At 47.6% G+C, this 14,150-nt stretch overlaps 1 protein-coding gene across 3 annotated transcripts in view; it reads left to right on the top strand.

Moving 5' to 3' along the window:
- Positions 1 to 4,770: 4,770 nt before the first annotated feature.
- SRSF12 (serine and arginine rich splicing factor 12) overlaps positions 4,771 to 14,150 on the top strand; it is a 34,006-nt gene continuing 24,626 nt past the window's right edge. For 2 of the 3 annotated variants that reach the window (XM_055134248.1, XM_055134247.1), the window contains exon 1: positions 4,771 to 4,932. In XM_055134248.1, the coding sequence (XP_054990223.1) occupies positions 4,868 to 4,932 (65 nt within the window). In that variant the 5' untranslated portion in view covers positions 4,771 to 4,867. The remainder of the gene's footprint in view (positions 4,933 to 14,150) is intronic. The other variant, XM_055134249.1, reaches the window with a different exon arrangement.

The following is a 14,150-nucleotide window of genomic DNA, read 5'->3' as shown; positions in this document are numbered from 1 at the left end:
GGAATCGAGACAGCTGAATGGGCTGTCTCACCCTGTCAATGTTTTGCATGTAGGGGATCTTGTTTCAGTCCTCAGCAACACATCGTCCTCTGAGCACCATCAATTGTGGCCAAAAGCAAACAAACAAAATCTCACAGAATATATGAAAATACTTAGTATAAGAAGCACTGAGATGCTGGAGCAATAGCACAGCAGGTAGAGCATTTGCCTTGCACGCGGCCGACTCCGGTTTGATTCCCAGCATCCATATGGTCCCCTGAGCACCACCAGAAGTAATTCCTGAGTGCAGAGCCAGGAGCAACCCCTGTGCATCATCAGGTGTGACCCAAAAAGAGAGAAAAAAAAAAAGAAGCACTGAGAGGGGATCAGAGCAGTAGTACAGTGGGTAAGGTGTTTGCCTTGCACATGGCCGACCTGGGTTCGAGCCCCAGCATCCCATATGGTCCTCCAAGCACCACCAGGAGTAATTCCTGAGTGCAGAACCAGGAGTAACTCCTGAGCATCGCTGGGTGTGACCCAAAAAGCAAGCAAACAAACAAAAAAAGGAAGCACTGAGCAAGGTCCTTCAGAATTAGGGAGCATCACTTTATTTTCACTTCCAGTTGCTAGAATTAGGCTTAACAATTAACATGCCCCCATTAAAGATTTGTCAAATTAATTTAGTGAGAAAGTCAACCTCCAACATTTTTTAGGTCCAGTCTTATTGTGGGGAAGTATATAGGTCAAAATGGTGGGTTAAAAATGACAAGCCTTCTCAAATCTGACTTTTTGAAAGGGCTAACTATCTATTATGAAATAAGTGATCTTTTCTATTACTTCTTACAAATACCATGGGAGAAATGTAATTCAGAAGAGAACATGGTGATAGATTCTCAGACTAGATTATGTAGGATGACGCCTTATTAGTCAAAGTTCAAGACAAACAGGGGCACTTTACGGCACACTCAGTACGGGGCTGGGAAGAGTGCTCTAAAGGCTGGGAGGCGTGCTTGACACGGTGGGAGGCTGGGTCCTGTCCACAGCTCCTACACTCTGCCTAGCACTCCTCAGAGTAATCCCAGCACAACCCCCTCTGTACTAGGAGTTACCCAGACAACCACTGGATTTGGTCCAAAACAATAACAAAACTGCCTCTTCCCAGAGATAATAAACAGGGAGGTCACTCACCTTGCCTTGCATGCTGCTGACCCAGGCGCTGACCCTGGCACCACAAACAGTTCCCTGAGCCCCATGAGGAGTGATCCCTGATTGCTGAATCCGGAGTAACTCCTGAACAATGCCAGCTGTGGTCCAACCCCCACCCCCACCGCGCTCAATTGCCACTTCCCTCTTTTTTTTAAAATTAATTAATTAATTAATTTATTTATTTATTGAATCACCATGTGGAAAATTACAATGCTTTCAGGCTTAAGTCTCAGTTATACAATGCTGAAACAACCATCCCTTCGCCAGTGCCTGTATCCCACCACACACACACACACAAAAACACAGCACACCTCCCATCCCGCCCCCCCCACCCTCCCTCCACCTTGTAACTGATAAATTTCACATTACTTTCTATTTAGTTTGGTTACATTCAATATTTCAACACAAACCTATTATTGTTAGGAGTACCACACTAGAGTCAGACCTGTGGTGAAGAGATATGAGTTCTTGGTTTTGGATTTCTGTACTTTAGCAACTAAGTCCAGGGAGATTTCTTCCAGGTATTGGATCATTGCAAGCTTGTAAACCCCATCTGTGGTCGTCATAATATGGCGGTCACCAAGCCCTTCACCCCCCGGCAAGGAAGGGGCGAGAGAGAGAAATACCTTTCCCCTCCTGGGCGGGCATGAGGCCGAGGCTTAGTTCTCAGGCGAGAGACATTCTTCGAGGAGCTGCCCATGTCGAAAAATTTAGCTGGCATCTAGAGTCACACTCATGCAGCTGCGGGGAGGCCGCACACACGTGCGGCCCCCAGGATCACATCTTGGCGGCAGGCCTGCCACTTCCCTCTTAATCTTTCCCTTAAGGTTATGGTAGAGCAGGCAGTTCTTATATGAAAAGCTAGCACCACCTGCTGAGAGGTGAGTTCAAATTTTAAGATGATATCATTATCATGTGACTTCATTCTGAATTTGATTCTTTAAAGAACTTTTTACCCAATATATATATACATATATGTCCCATTGTTCATTAATTTGTTCGAGCAGGCACCAGTAACATCTCCATTGTGAGATTTGTTACTGTAGGTATATCGAATATGCCACAGGTAGCTTGCCAGGCTCTGCCATGTGGGCGGGATACTCTCGGTAGCTTGTGGGCTCTCCGAGAGGGACAAAGGAATTGAAGCCGGGTCGGCCATGTGCAAGGCAAATGCCCTATCCACTGTGCTATCACTCCAGCTGGGTTCATTGGTGGTGGAGAATGGACACTGATGGAGGGATGGGTTCTCAAACATTGTATGAGGGAAACACAGCATGAAGATGGGTAAATTTGTAACTGTACCCCCACGGTGACTCACTAATTAAAAAATAAATAAATAAATAAATAAATAAATTGGGGGAAAAAAAAGAAATCCCCGCAGTTTGGAGACTGGTAGGAGCAAGAAAAGATGCTTCAGCATCTTCGGAAGTGTGACCCTCCAAACAACTTTATCACAGGCTTCTGGCTTCCTGAAATGTGAGACAATTATTTATTTGTTTGTTTGTTTATTTATTTTTATTGATTACTATTATTGTCGTTGTTGTTTTAAAGCACAGCGTTTGTGGTGATTTGTTATGACACGACTAACAAACCAAGAGTCGATGTCTCACACCTTCCCGTCGTTACCTCAGCCTGCTCTTAAGTTTTACGTTCTCATTCTATTCTATTTTGTTCTTGTTTGCCTACTTTCATTTCCTCTATTGTCTCAGAGCCTTTGAGCATGCTGCTCTAGTATATGTTGTTCTTCATTCTTCACATCTTTTCCCAAGACCTGTGTGTGTTGGGGGGGGGGGCGTAGGGCACACCCAGTGGTGCTCAGAGAGATCAGTCCTGGTGGAGCTGCGGGGACCATATGTGGTGCTGGAAGTCAATGCCCTACCTGATGTGCTATTTCCCCGGCCCTCTCAGCCTACTTTGGGTGGCCTTGTTTGGCTTGGGTGGGGGAGGGGCACACCTTATGGTGCTTGGGCCTACTCTGGGCGAGAGATTGCTCCCTCCCTGTCGATACTCAGGATGACCAGGCCACGCCAGGGGTGGAACATGGGCTTCCCTTAGGCCAAGCACCTGAATTTTTCCCTGAAGGAGCCTTGGGGAGGAGCAGAGAAGTTGTCTCAATGGGATAACCTGGTGCTTGGCCTAAGGGTTATCCCATTGAGACAACTTCTCTGCTCCTCCCCAAGGCTCCTTCAGGGAAAAATTCAGTGACTCTCTAGCTCTTACTCTCTTGCCACCCCGCTCAAAAGTTCTCCTCTAAACCTCTTGGCATTGATATAGCTTACACCTTGATTTGTCATCACTGTGCTAGACTTGGCCTCCCTGACCCATCAGAGCTGCCATGACACTAGGAAGTCTATCCCTGCGCAGTTCTTTACGCTCCCACCCCAGGAGGACCACATTTTGAGGTGAGGAGGGGATCCTTTCAATTGCTGCCACAAATTCTTCCTGGGTTTCTGTACTTCACGTGGTCTTGGTTTATCCAAGTAGGTTTATAGTTTATCCAAGTAGGTTTATCCAAGGCAGGTTTATAGTGTAGGCACCTGCCTCTAAACTCTTTTAAGTGCAAGGGGGGGGCGGGGCGGCACTTGGCCTGTGTGGGTTCCCTGCTATATCACATACCTAGAACAGGCCCCCATCGCATTAGCAGATACAAAATTAAAATCTGAATGAATTCCCAGTCGAAAGTTGGGCCCTAAGATTAATGAATTAAGAGCACTGCTCAGACACCCCCAACCCCTACACACAGATAGTACTGAGCCCCACGACTTGATAGAAGCTCGGGAACGAAAGGGGCTGAGCTAAAGAAGCTGTCATACTCCTCTCTGGAATATGGTACTCAGTCGTTAAGATGCCACTGTGACTTTGGAGATGGAAGAGCTGGAACTTGAAGCAATGGCCCCAAGGGAGCCGAGGACGCAAAGGACCATCATCACCCTGTGGATTCACTGGTGCATCGGATATAAATCAGTGAAGCAAGGGGGCTGGCCCCCAACATAACAACAACCAGGGTCAGTCAACCAGGGGCATGGGAGAAGAGTCATTTTAGGGGTAGGAAGGGAGAGAGAGGGAGGGAGAGACAGGAAGGAGAGGAGAGGAGGGGAGGGGAGGGGAAGGGAGGGGAGTGGAGAGATGCCAACCCCTGTGAATCGGTCCTGGAGCTCAGGAGAAATCAGTTAAAAGCGGTGGTGGGAGGAGGGAGGAAGACACGTGGCGGGGGGGGGGCAGGTGCTGGGCAGGGGGGCATGAGTGTGCGGCTGCGGGCTGCAGGGGAGACCCCCGACGCTCGCTCAGCCCGCTGCGGCGCAGTCCCGCGGGGTTAACGGCGACCCCCGAGCGGCCCCAGCCCGCAGCGCCCGCCGCCCCGGCAGCTCCGTGCCCCTCTCCCCCGACCCCCGCCCCGCCCCCACGCCTCACGCCCCTCCGCAGCTGGGGACCGCGCCCCTCGCCCCCCTCCCGCGGACCGCACACTGCCCCCGCCCCGCCCGGGCCCCCCGGCTCGCGGCGCCCGGGACCCCCGCAGGCCCGGCCCCGCCCCGCGCGCCCCGCCCCGCGCCGCCGGCCCCGCGCACAGCGCCCCTCGGCGCCCGGGTCTGCGGCTGCGCGCAGGCGGGCCGCGGGGAGGGTCGCGCCGGGGGCCGGCGGAGCTGCGGCGGCGGGCAGCGCCCCAGGGAGCCGAGGGACCGTCATGTCGCGCTACACGAGGCCCCCCAACACCTCGCTCTTCGTGCGGAACGTGGCGGACGCCACCCGGTGAGCGGCGGCGGGCCGGGGGCGCGGGGGAGGGGCGCGCTAACGGCCGCGGGGCTGCGGGGCTGCGGGGCCCCGCGCTCTGCACCGGGGATGGGGTGGCGGGAGGGGGGAGCCCTGGGGTCCCCGGGGCGGGGGGTGTGGTCGCGCCGAGCCCCGCGGGCTGCCCGGGCCTCCGGGGCGGGACCTGCGCCCCGCCCTCCCGCGCCCCGGCGGGTGCGGCCGCTCCTCGCGCCGGGCTCGGGGGTGGGCCGGGGGGTCGCCGCTCCCGGGCCGGGCCGCGAGCGCGCTCGCCCCTTTGTGTGGCCGGAGTGGGGGGCGCGTCCCGGCCCGCGGATGCTCAGGAATCGGGGAGCGGGGGGTGGACGATGCGTTTTCCTGCCTCCGGGCCGACTCACAGGTGGCGGTGCGGGGTCACAGGCGTTCAGCGCCCCGGTTTTTGTTTTAAACCTCTGCACAGAAAGGGCAACTTCCCTGCTGCCCCTCTCAAAGTTGCGCGTGCGGTAAGAGCAACGGGGTGTAACGGTTAGGGGAGACACCACCCCACCCCCATCCCCACCCCCACCCCCACCCCGCGAGCCTCCGCGCGTCCGCCCTGGTTGCCATAACTTGGAATTCAAGGAAGGCCGCCTGGCGTGGAAGCCAGGGGTAGACGTTTGCGTTTCTTTGGCCCTCTCCAGCCTCTTGCTGTCATGCAGTTAGGAGCCTTCTTGGACCCAGCCAAAAAAAATAAGAAAGGAACCTCAATTTTTATGAAGGATCTGGGGGTCTTCACAACGACACATCTTCTTAGACCCATCCTTGTAATTCACCTCTGAACAGCAAATGCCACCTTTTAAGAAGGTGACCCCCTGCAGTTGTTTGTGTCCCAACTAAAGGCTGAGAATTAGTAGATTACAGTAAATTCGTGAAAGATAATTGTAGGGCCCCCGAGAAGATAGCTCAGAGAGCCAGGCTTTAAACCCCTGCACCGCATGGTCCCCAGCATTGCTGGGTGCATCCCCTCCTTCAAAAATTTTAAGAGAATTAAGGGCCATAGACGTAGTGCAGCGGGTAGGGCTTGTGCCTTGCTCATGGCCAACCCTGGTTCCACCCTGGAACCATTCCATGTGGTCCCCCACCACCTCCAGGAGTAACCCCTGAGCACCACAGGGTGTGGCTAACCCCCTCCACACCCCCGTTTTTAAAATTAGATTTACAGTTTGTTTCAGCCTGTTTTATCAATATATTAAGCAGAAGATGAAGCAAAACATGGGGCCATGGGGCTGGAGCGATAGCACAGTGGGTAAGGCGTTTGCCTTGCACGCGGCCAACCTGGGTTTGATTCCCAGCATCCCATATGGTCCCCTGAGCGCTGCCAGGGGTAATTCCTGAGTACAGAGCCAAGAGTGACCCCCGTGCATCATCGGGTGTGACCCAAAAAGGAAAAAAAAAAAAACATGGTGCCAGAGAAAGCGGTGCTAGCGTCCCTGCCCCCAGAGAAAAAAAGAATTAAGTAAAATTTATAATTTGGTTAGGGAAAAAAAACAAACCCACAATCAAACAAACCACTTAAATACCGAATAGACATCGAGCTGCACCAGTTTGTCTACCCCCCAACCCCCCAAAACAAGGATTTCCAATTCTAGGAGTAGCCACAAGGCCTAGCCAGGAAGGTAATAGTGAGTGAGGTTGGGGTTGTTGGGTTATAAAGCATAACAGGGTGGTGTGAAGTGTAGCAACTGGAAAAGAACATCTGCCTTCTACAGGAGACAGCAGCTGCTACTAAGCCCCCCATAAGTGCTGCATAGATATCTTGAATTGTTACCACATCTTGTTTCAGAAGAAGGAACAAGCTGGTATATTGTGTGTAGACTCAGCTTCAAACTGTGGGGTTAGTATTTGTATGAAATTCCCACTAAAAATCTATGAGGCAGGGATGGAGAACTAGACCAGGAAGTAAACCTTGCAGGCTGTCCCACCCAACCCTGGTTTGAATCCTCAACACTGTGCATATGTGCCCCTTCCCCCACTCTGAGTACTGTCAGAGGAGACCCCTGACCAAGAGTTAGGAGTAGGCCCTGGGTATTGTTAGGTCTGGTCCAAAAACCCAACCTAATAAAAAGTATAAACTATTGAATATTTTCATGTTTCAGCACATTTTTAATGTTTCATTTGGTCTTTCCATTTCATTGTATGGGGCCAGAGTGATAGTACAGCGGGAAGGGCGTTTGTCTGTCCTGGGTTTGATCCCCGGCATCCCGTTTGGTCCCCTAGCACTGCCAGGAGTAATTCTTGATGCAGAGCCAGGAATAACCCCTGAGCATCGCCAAGTGTGACTCAAAAAGACAAAAACAAAGCAAAAAACAGTTTTTTTGGACAGACCAAATAAAATACCATTTGTAGGGCCAGAGGTGAGGGCATTTGCTGTGCCTCTCGGGACCCAGGTTCCAGTCCCCAGCCCCGCTTAGGGTTCCCAGAGCTCTGCCAAGAATCATTCCTGACAACTGCCGAGTGCAGTCCTAGAACAAAATAATATAACACAGTTTGTGGATGACACAACCTCTGAGCTAGATAACCAGTAATCAAAACTATTAAAATTTGGGCCGGAGCGATAGCACAGCGGGTAGGGCGTTTGCCTTGCATGCGGCCGACCCGGGTTCGATCCCCGGCATCCCATATGGTCCTCCAAGCACGGCCAGGAGTAATTCCTGAGTGCAAAGCCAGAAGTAACCCCTGAGCATCGCTGGGTGTGACCCAAAACGCAAAAAAAAAAAAAAAAAAAAAAAAACTATTAAAATTTCTGACTTCTGTTACTTCACTTTTTTTTTTTATTTTTAAAGTACTGCCATTGGGGGGTTAAATCAGAATGTAAAGGTTTGGGCCTGGGAGGTGGCTCGGAGGGCTAGCAGGCAGGCTTTGGGCATGGTTGCCCCGGCTTTGCTTCATCTGCAGCACCGCGTGGTGAGCTCTGAGAGCACTGTGGTGCATTGCCTCTCCGAACAGAAAAACCTGGGGCGTGTATTTCAGTGAAATAATCATGAGCATTTGTTGAGTGCTCACTATGTGGTACTGTATGAAAAGCTTACATATATCATGTGACTCAACTTTCATAACCCGGTAATGTATTTTCTTTATTAAGCTCATTTTACAGATAAAACACAGGCTTCGAGTTAAGCAGAGTTAAGCTGTAGCTGCTAAATGGCGTTATGAGAGTAATCACTTGTAACCTAAACTAATGTCTCTTACAGACAAGGGGACGCGCCTTATAAACTAGCAGTATAACACCTAGATGTTTGTTAAACTAACTTTGCATTTAATATGCTTATAAAGGAAACTAGGGCTAGAGCAATTATGCAGCAAGTAGGGTGCTTCACTTGCTTGTAGCTAACCCAGGTTTGATTCCCCAGTCCCCACTAGGAGTGATTGCTGAGCACCGCATGGTGTGGCCTATTAACAAACAAAAAAGTAAAGAAAGAAAATTAATGGGAGGCTAGAGAGAGAGTAGTACAGGGGTTAAGGAGGTAGTACAGGGGTTGTGGCACTTGCCCTGTATGTGGCTAACCCTTTCTAGCCTCTGGCACTGCGTGGTCCCCTAGCACTGCTGTGTGTGGCCCAAATCCCCCACTCCCCAAATGAAAACTAGTCATTGGGATAACTGTTAAAACAGTCTGACGCTATCCAGAAGCTTCACGTTCGGTACCCTGAGTTTGACCCGTGTTGCACATGGTTCTGGTTGCCCCTGAGCACCATTTTTAGAAGGAAGGAAAGCCACCGTCACCACCAACACCAAGGTTGTGTTTCGCTGGTAAAATGCAAATCAGAAAAAAAAAAATCAATATATTTGCTTTTCATGATATAGTAGAGTAAGATTTTTAAATGTTACATAGAATGTTCCAGTATAAAAAAAAATAGTATCAATATAACTTTACCATGTGGAGAGGGGCGAGAAGGCCACATCATATCTGGCAGTGCTCAGAAACTGCTCGCAGCTCTGTGCTTGATGGGGGTGGGGTGTGTGTCTCAGGTTCATGTAGTACTGGGGATCGAATCCAGGCCTGCCACATGCAAAGCGTAAGCTCGACCCATTGAGCTGTCTCTCTCCAGCTCTCCTCCTTTGATACATAACATCAAGTGTAGGGCACAATCAGGATCTTCTTGACATTCTCTGTGTGTGTGTGTGTGTGTGTGTGTGGTAGTAGTAGTATTCTTTATATGATACTGTTTGTCTTGATAGTAATGCAGAAAAAGCACTCAGTAGACTCAGCAATATTTTTGATAAGAAACCTCAGCAAACTAGGCATAAAAGAGACCTCATCAACCTAAGAAGGCAAATCTCAACAACAAAAAAATTCATAGCATAGTGCTTACTCTTAAGAATAAGAGTACATTCCTCCTACAGTAAGAAAAGATGCCCGTTCTTACAACTCCGATTCAGCATTTGATCACAAGTCCTAACTAGTGCAACAAGGCAAGAAAAAGGAAAGACATTAAAAATTGAAAAATAGAGATGAGGGCTGGAGCAATAGCACAGCGGGTAGGGCGTTTACCTTGTATGCGGCTGACCCGGGTTCGATTCCCAGCATCCCATATGGTCCCCTGAGCACGGCCAGGGGTAATTTCTGAGTGCAGAGCCAGGAGTGACCCCTGAGCATCGCTGGGTGTGACCCAAAAAGAAAAAAAGATTGAAAAATAGGGACCGTATAGAAAGTTCAATGGTGAAGGCATTTGCCTAGCATGTGATTGCTCCCATGACCAAGGTTCGAATTCCCAGCACCAGGTGTGGTCCTCTCAGCCCTGCCAGGTTCCAGAGCACCACACAGATGTGGTACCTGGCAAAAAAAGTTAGAAAATAGAAATGAAACCTGCTCTGATGCTTAGATGATACGTTAGTTTGCATTAAAAATACTAAGAAGGGGCCCGAGAGATACTGCAGTGGGTAGGGCACTTGCTTTGCATGAGGCCAATCCGGGTTTGCTTTCCAGCCAGCATTTCGTATGGTTCCCAGAGCACCCCCAGGAGTAATTTCTGAATGCTGAGCCAGGAGTAACCCCTAAGCACTGCTGGGTATGGCTCAATAACCAAACATATACTAAGAAACTAATAGCAACAGAATTACAGTAGCTAATAATGAGTTTTAGGAAAAACAGGGGTACAAGATTAGCTTATGTACATTCTATTTCTAGATAATAAAAAAATAAAGATGAGTTTGAACATTCCATGTATCTTAGCATCAAAAAATACTTCGAAACAAATTCAACTCTAAAACTCTAAAACTTTTTTTTTTTTTTTTGCTCTTTGGGCCATACCCAGTGATGCACAGGGTCACTCCTGGCTCTGGACTCAGGAATTATCCCTGGCGGTGCTCAGGGGACCATATGGAATGCTGGAAATCGAACCTGGGTCAGCCGCATGCAAAGCAAACGCCCGATCCACTGTGCTATCACTCCAGCCCCTAAAACCTTTTTAAAAATTAAAGGTGCAGTTCCTCTCTGGAATCATCTGCATCCCAGTTTAGGGTTTGTATAACTCCTTTTACTCTGTGAGGTGCTCGCTCTCTCTGTCTTGCTCACTTGCTTTGTTTTACTTCACTAGAATTTTTCCTGGTGACTGAAAACTGTCACATTGCTAACGTAAGATAGATAAACGTAGATTTATAAATATACCAGATTCACGAATAGAAAGGCAAAATGATCCATTATTAGGAACTGAATTGTGACTTACTGGGAGAGCAAATGCCTTGCATTGTGTGAAATCCTGGGTTCTATCCCCAAAACTGGAAAAAAAAAATGTTTTCAGTTTTCTCCCAAATTGATTAATCTATAAAATCAAGGCATTTCTGATCTTTTTAAAAAGAGTGAAAATTGGGTTGTAATAAGATACTGATATGCAAAGGATCTAGAATAGTGAAACTCACCTTGAAAAAGATCACTGAAGCTGAAAGACTTAGATTACTTGGCTTCACACTTACTAAAAATATACCTTAACCAAGACAGTGTGCTGTTTGCCTGCGTTAGACAAGAGGACCAGTAGAAGAATCAGGAGCACATAAGTGATCCACACTTAGACCTCATTAATTTCTTGAGAAGGGCAGCAAATCCTGTGGAGAAAGGAAAATTCTTTTCAGCAAGCTGAGCGGTAACCCCTGGGTACCATGTAGAAAAAAAGATTAATGGCGGATCCTTCACATCAGTTTGAACTGGATCATTATTCAGAACTGTCAAGTGTCTGAACTGGAGAGAGAGTTCAGCAGGTAGGGCACTTGCCTTGCAGTACCCAACCCAGGGTCCCTCCCCAGCACCCCATGTGATCACCAGGAGTGAGCTCTGAGCTCAGAGCCAGAAATAAGCCCTAAGCACCCCTGGGTGCCCCCCCCCAAAATAAATAAATAAATAAAACCCTTAAAGTGTTTAAAAGGAAACAGGAGAATGTCTTCTTGGCTTGAGGATAGGCAGAGATTCTAATAAGACAAAGGAATTTATCAATAAAATTAATCAATTTTGTAACTCAGTAATAAAAAGACTAGCAAAAACTCAAAACTGGGCTGTAGCAAGAATTCAAAAGACTGATTGACACGTGCTTTGCATGCAGGAGGTTCAGGTTCAACCCCCAGCACACCGTTCCCTCCGGCATCCCAGGAGTGACCCAGGGGCACCATTTGGTGAAGCCGCCAGAACAAATGGCCCCAAAGGCAGACTCACAGAGAAGAATCTAGGAATGACCGAGTAGCACATGAAAAGGTGCTCAGGATTGATTTTCATTTGGGAAATACAAATTAAAACCCTTGCCAGGGGCTTGGGGTGTGTCTCAGCTGTGGAGAGCCTTCCGAGCAAATGCGTAGCCAACCAATGAAATTCCGCTTGATTGGCTAGAATTCAAGAGAGTGAGAGGGGCTGAGGAGATGGTTCAGAGGCCGGGATTTGTCCCAAGTTTGAGCCACTGTCTGGAGTGACTCCCAAGAAACCTCACCACACTCCCTAGACATTGTCTGGCATGGAACCTAGATAAATGACTATCAGGTACTGACAAAGGTTATTACTGGTGGGTGTATAAAATGGTACACTTTGCAGAATTGTTTTGCATTTCATAAAGAAAATTTCCTCTAACCCAGAAATTCTACTTCAAGGTATTAACATGAAAATAAATTACCTGTTAGCATGAAAAGCTTTGTACTTCACCGGTCATTTTGTAAATTAGAATGAAAACAATAACTAGGCTACCAGTCACGTTGTATGTGTAAGACAGGCATGAGTGGAGCTGGAGAGGTGCTGGAAGCGATCCCTGAGCACAGAGCTAGGAGTAATCTCCCCTGAACACTGCCAGGTGTGATCCCCAAACGAACAAACAATACTAGCACAGGGCCCAGAGAGATATTATAGCAGGTCGGGCATTTACCTTGCACACAGCCATCCCAGGTTCAGTCCCTGGCATCCTGTATGCTCCCCCCTAGCACTGCCAGGAATAATTCCTGTGTGCAGAGCCAGGAATAGCTCCTGAGAGTCAGTGGGTGTGGCCCCAAACCAAAAAGACACACACACAAATACTGTTAGAGATTAAAAGATGTTAGGCAGAAGAGAAAAGGAAATCTTGTGTATGTTTTGAAGAGTATAAGCTGTTTGGGCCACTTTGGAAAATTTTCAACTCACATGTTTCTGATACATTCCAGAAATCTATAGCAGAGTTATGAGAAACAGTTATAATGTATACTGTAGCATAATTTGGAATTTGAAAAGCACCTTAAATAATCTCTGAAAGATGGATGAATACATTCTGGTTTATTCATGATATCAATACTGAATTAAAATGAGTGAACTCAAGGTAAATAGAGAAATAGTGGAAAAGGTGGAAAAAAATAGAATGCAATATTATACATATATTCTTGATATCATTTATATAAATCTAATATATGGTATGTGCATTTGCAGTAAAAATTCTAAATGACAGGAATGATAATTATTAGTGTTCTTTTTAGTATAGAAGGATGTAATTATCTTTTTTTCTTTTTGGGTCACACCTGGCAATGCACAGGGGTTACTCCTGGCTCTGTACTCAGGAATTACCCCTGGCGGTGCTCAGGGGACCATATGCTGGGAATCCAACCCAGGTCTGCCGAGTGCAAGGCAAACACCCTACCCACTGTGCTATCGCTCCAGCTCCAGATGTAATTATCTTATATCTTAAAAATACTAAACGTTATGGAGGCGAGGATCAGAGAGATAAAATGGCAGGTAAGGCACTTTCATGCAGCTGACCCAGGTTCAATACAGAGCACCGCCTATGATCCCCCAAGCACTGCCAGGAGTGATCTCTGTACTCAGAGCCAGAAATAAACCATGAGCACAGCCAGATGTAGTTCAAAGGCCAAAAACCAAAGTGGAGATAAATGGGGGGAGGGGGTGGGGATGGGAAATTATGTTTGAAATGTTTGGATGGGTTAAGGGGCATTTTTGAATCATAGCCTCTCCTGTGACATGTTGGATTGTGATGTTTAATGAATGTCTTTGCAGTTTAAGATGACACTTTTTTTAATTTTTTTTGCTTTTTGGGTCACACTCGGCGATGCACAGGGGTTACTCCTAGTTCTACACTCAGGAATTACTCCTGGCGGTGCTCAGGGGACCATATGGGATGCTGGGATTCGAACCCGGATCGGCCGTATGCAAGGCAAATGCCCTACCCGCTGTGCTATTGCTCCAGCCCCTAAGATGACACTTTTAAAATAAAATTCTCATCAAATATTGTGAATTACTTTATAAAATAACATAAAAATTATAAAATTAAAAAAAAAAACTTTTAAAAATTAAAAATAGGGCTGGAGCGATAGCACAGTGGGTAGGGCGTTTGCCTTGCACGTGGCCGACCCGGGTTTGATTCCCAGCATCCTATCTGGTCCCCTGAGCACCGCCAGGACTAATTCCAGAGCCAGGAATAACCCCTGTGCATCGCCAGGTGTGACCCAAAAAGCAAAAAAAAAAAAAGTTTTTAAATAAAATAGAACTCTTTCCCAAGAGACAGTGAGAGAATCGGCAACACTTGTGCCATCTTATTTGGAATTGACATGCTTTATTGTAATCTTGTTCCAGTTTTATTTTTGAATTTTCTTTTTGTTGCACAGGAAAGGTACTCAGTTTTAAACATTGAAAGTATACAAGCTGCTTTGTTATAATAAAACTAAATATGTACACACACAATATAGTAAGTGGAATAAGTATTCAGTTACAGTGTTGGTGGATCCATGGGTG

The sequence above is a fragment of the Sorex araneus genome, chromosome 4 (assembly GCF_027595985.1).
Source record: "Sorex araneus isolate mSorAra2 chromosome 4, mSorAra2.pri, whole genome shotgun sequence".
In the NCBI taxonomy this organism is placed as follows: domain Eukaryota; kingdom Metazoa; phylum Chordata; class Mammalia; order Eulipotyphla; family Soricidae; genus Sorex; species Sorex araneus.
The sequence above is the reverse complement of the archived record's forward strand: the minus strand, read 5'-3'. Positions and strand labels throughout refer to the sequence as shown.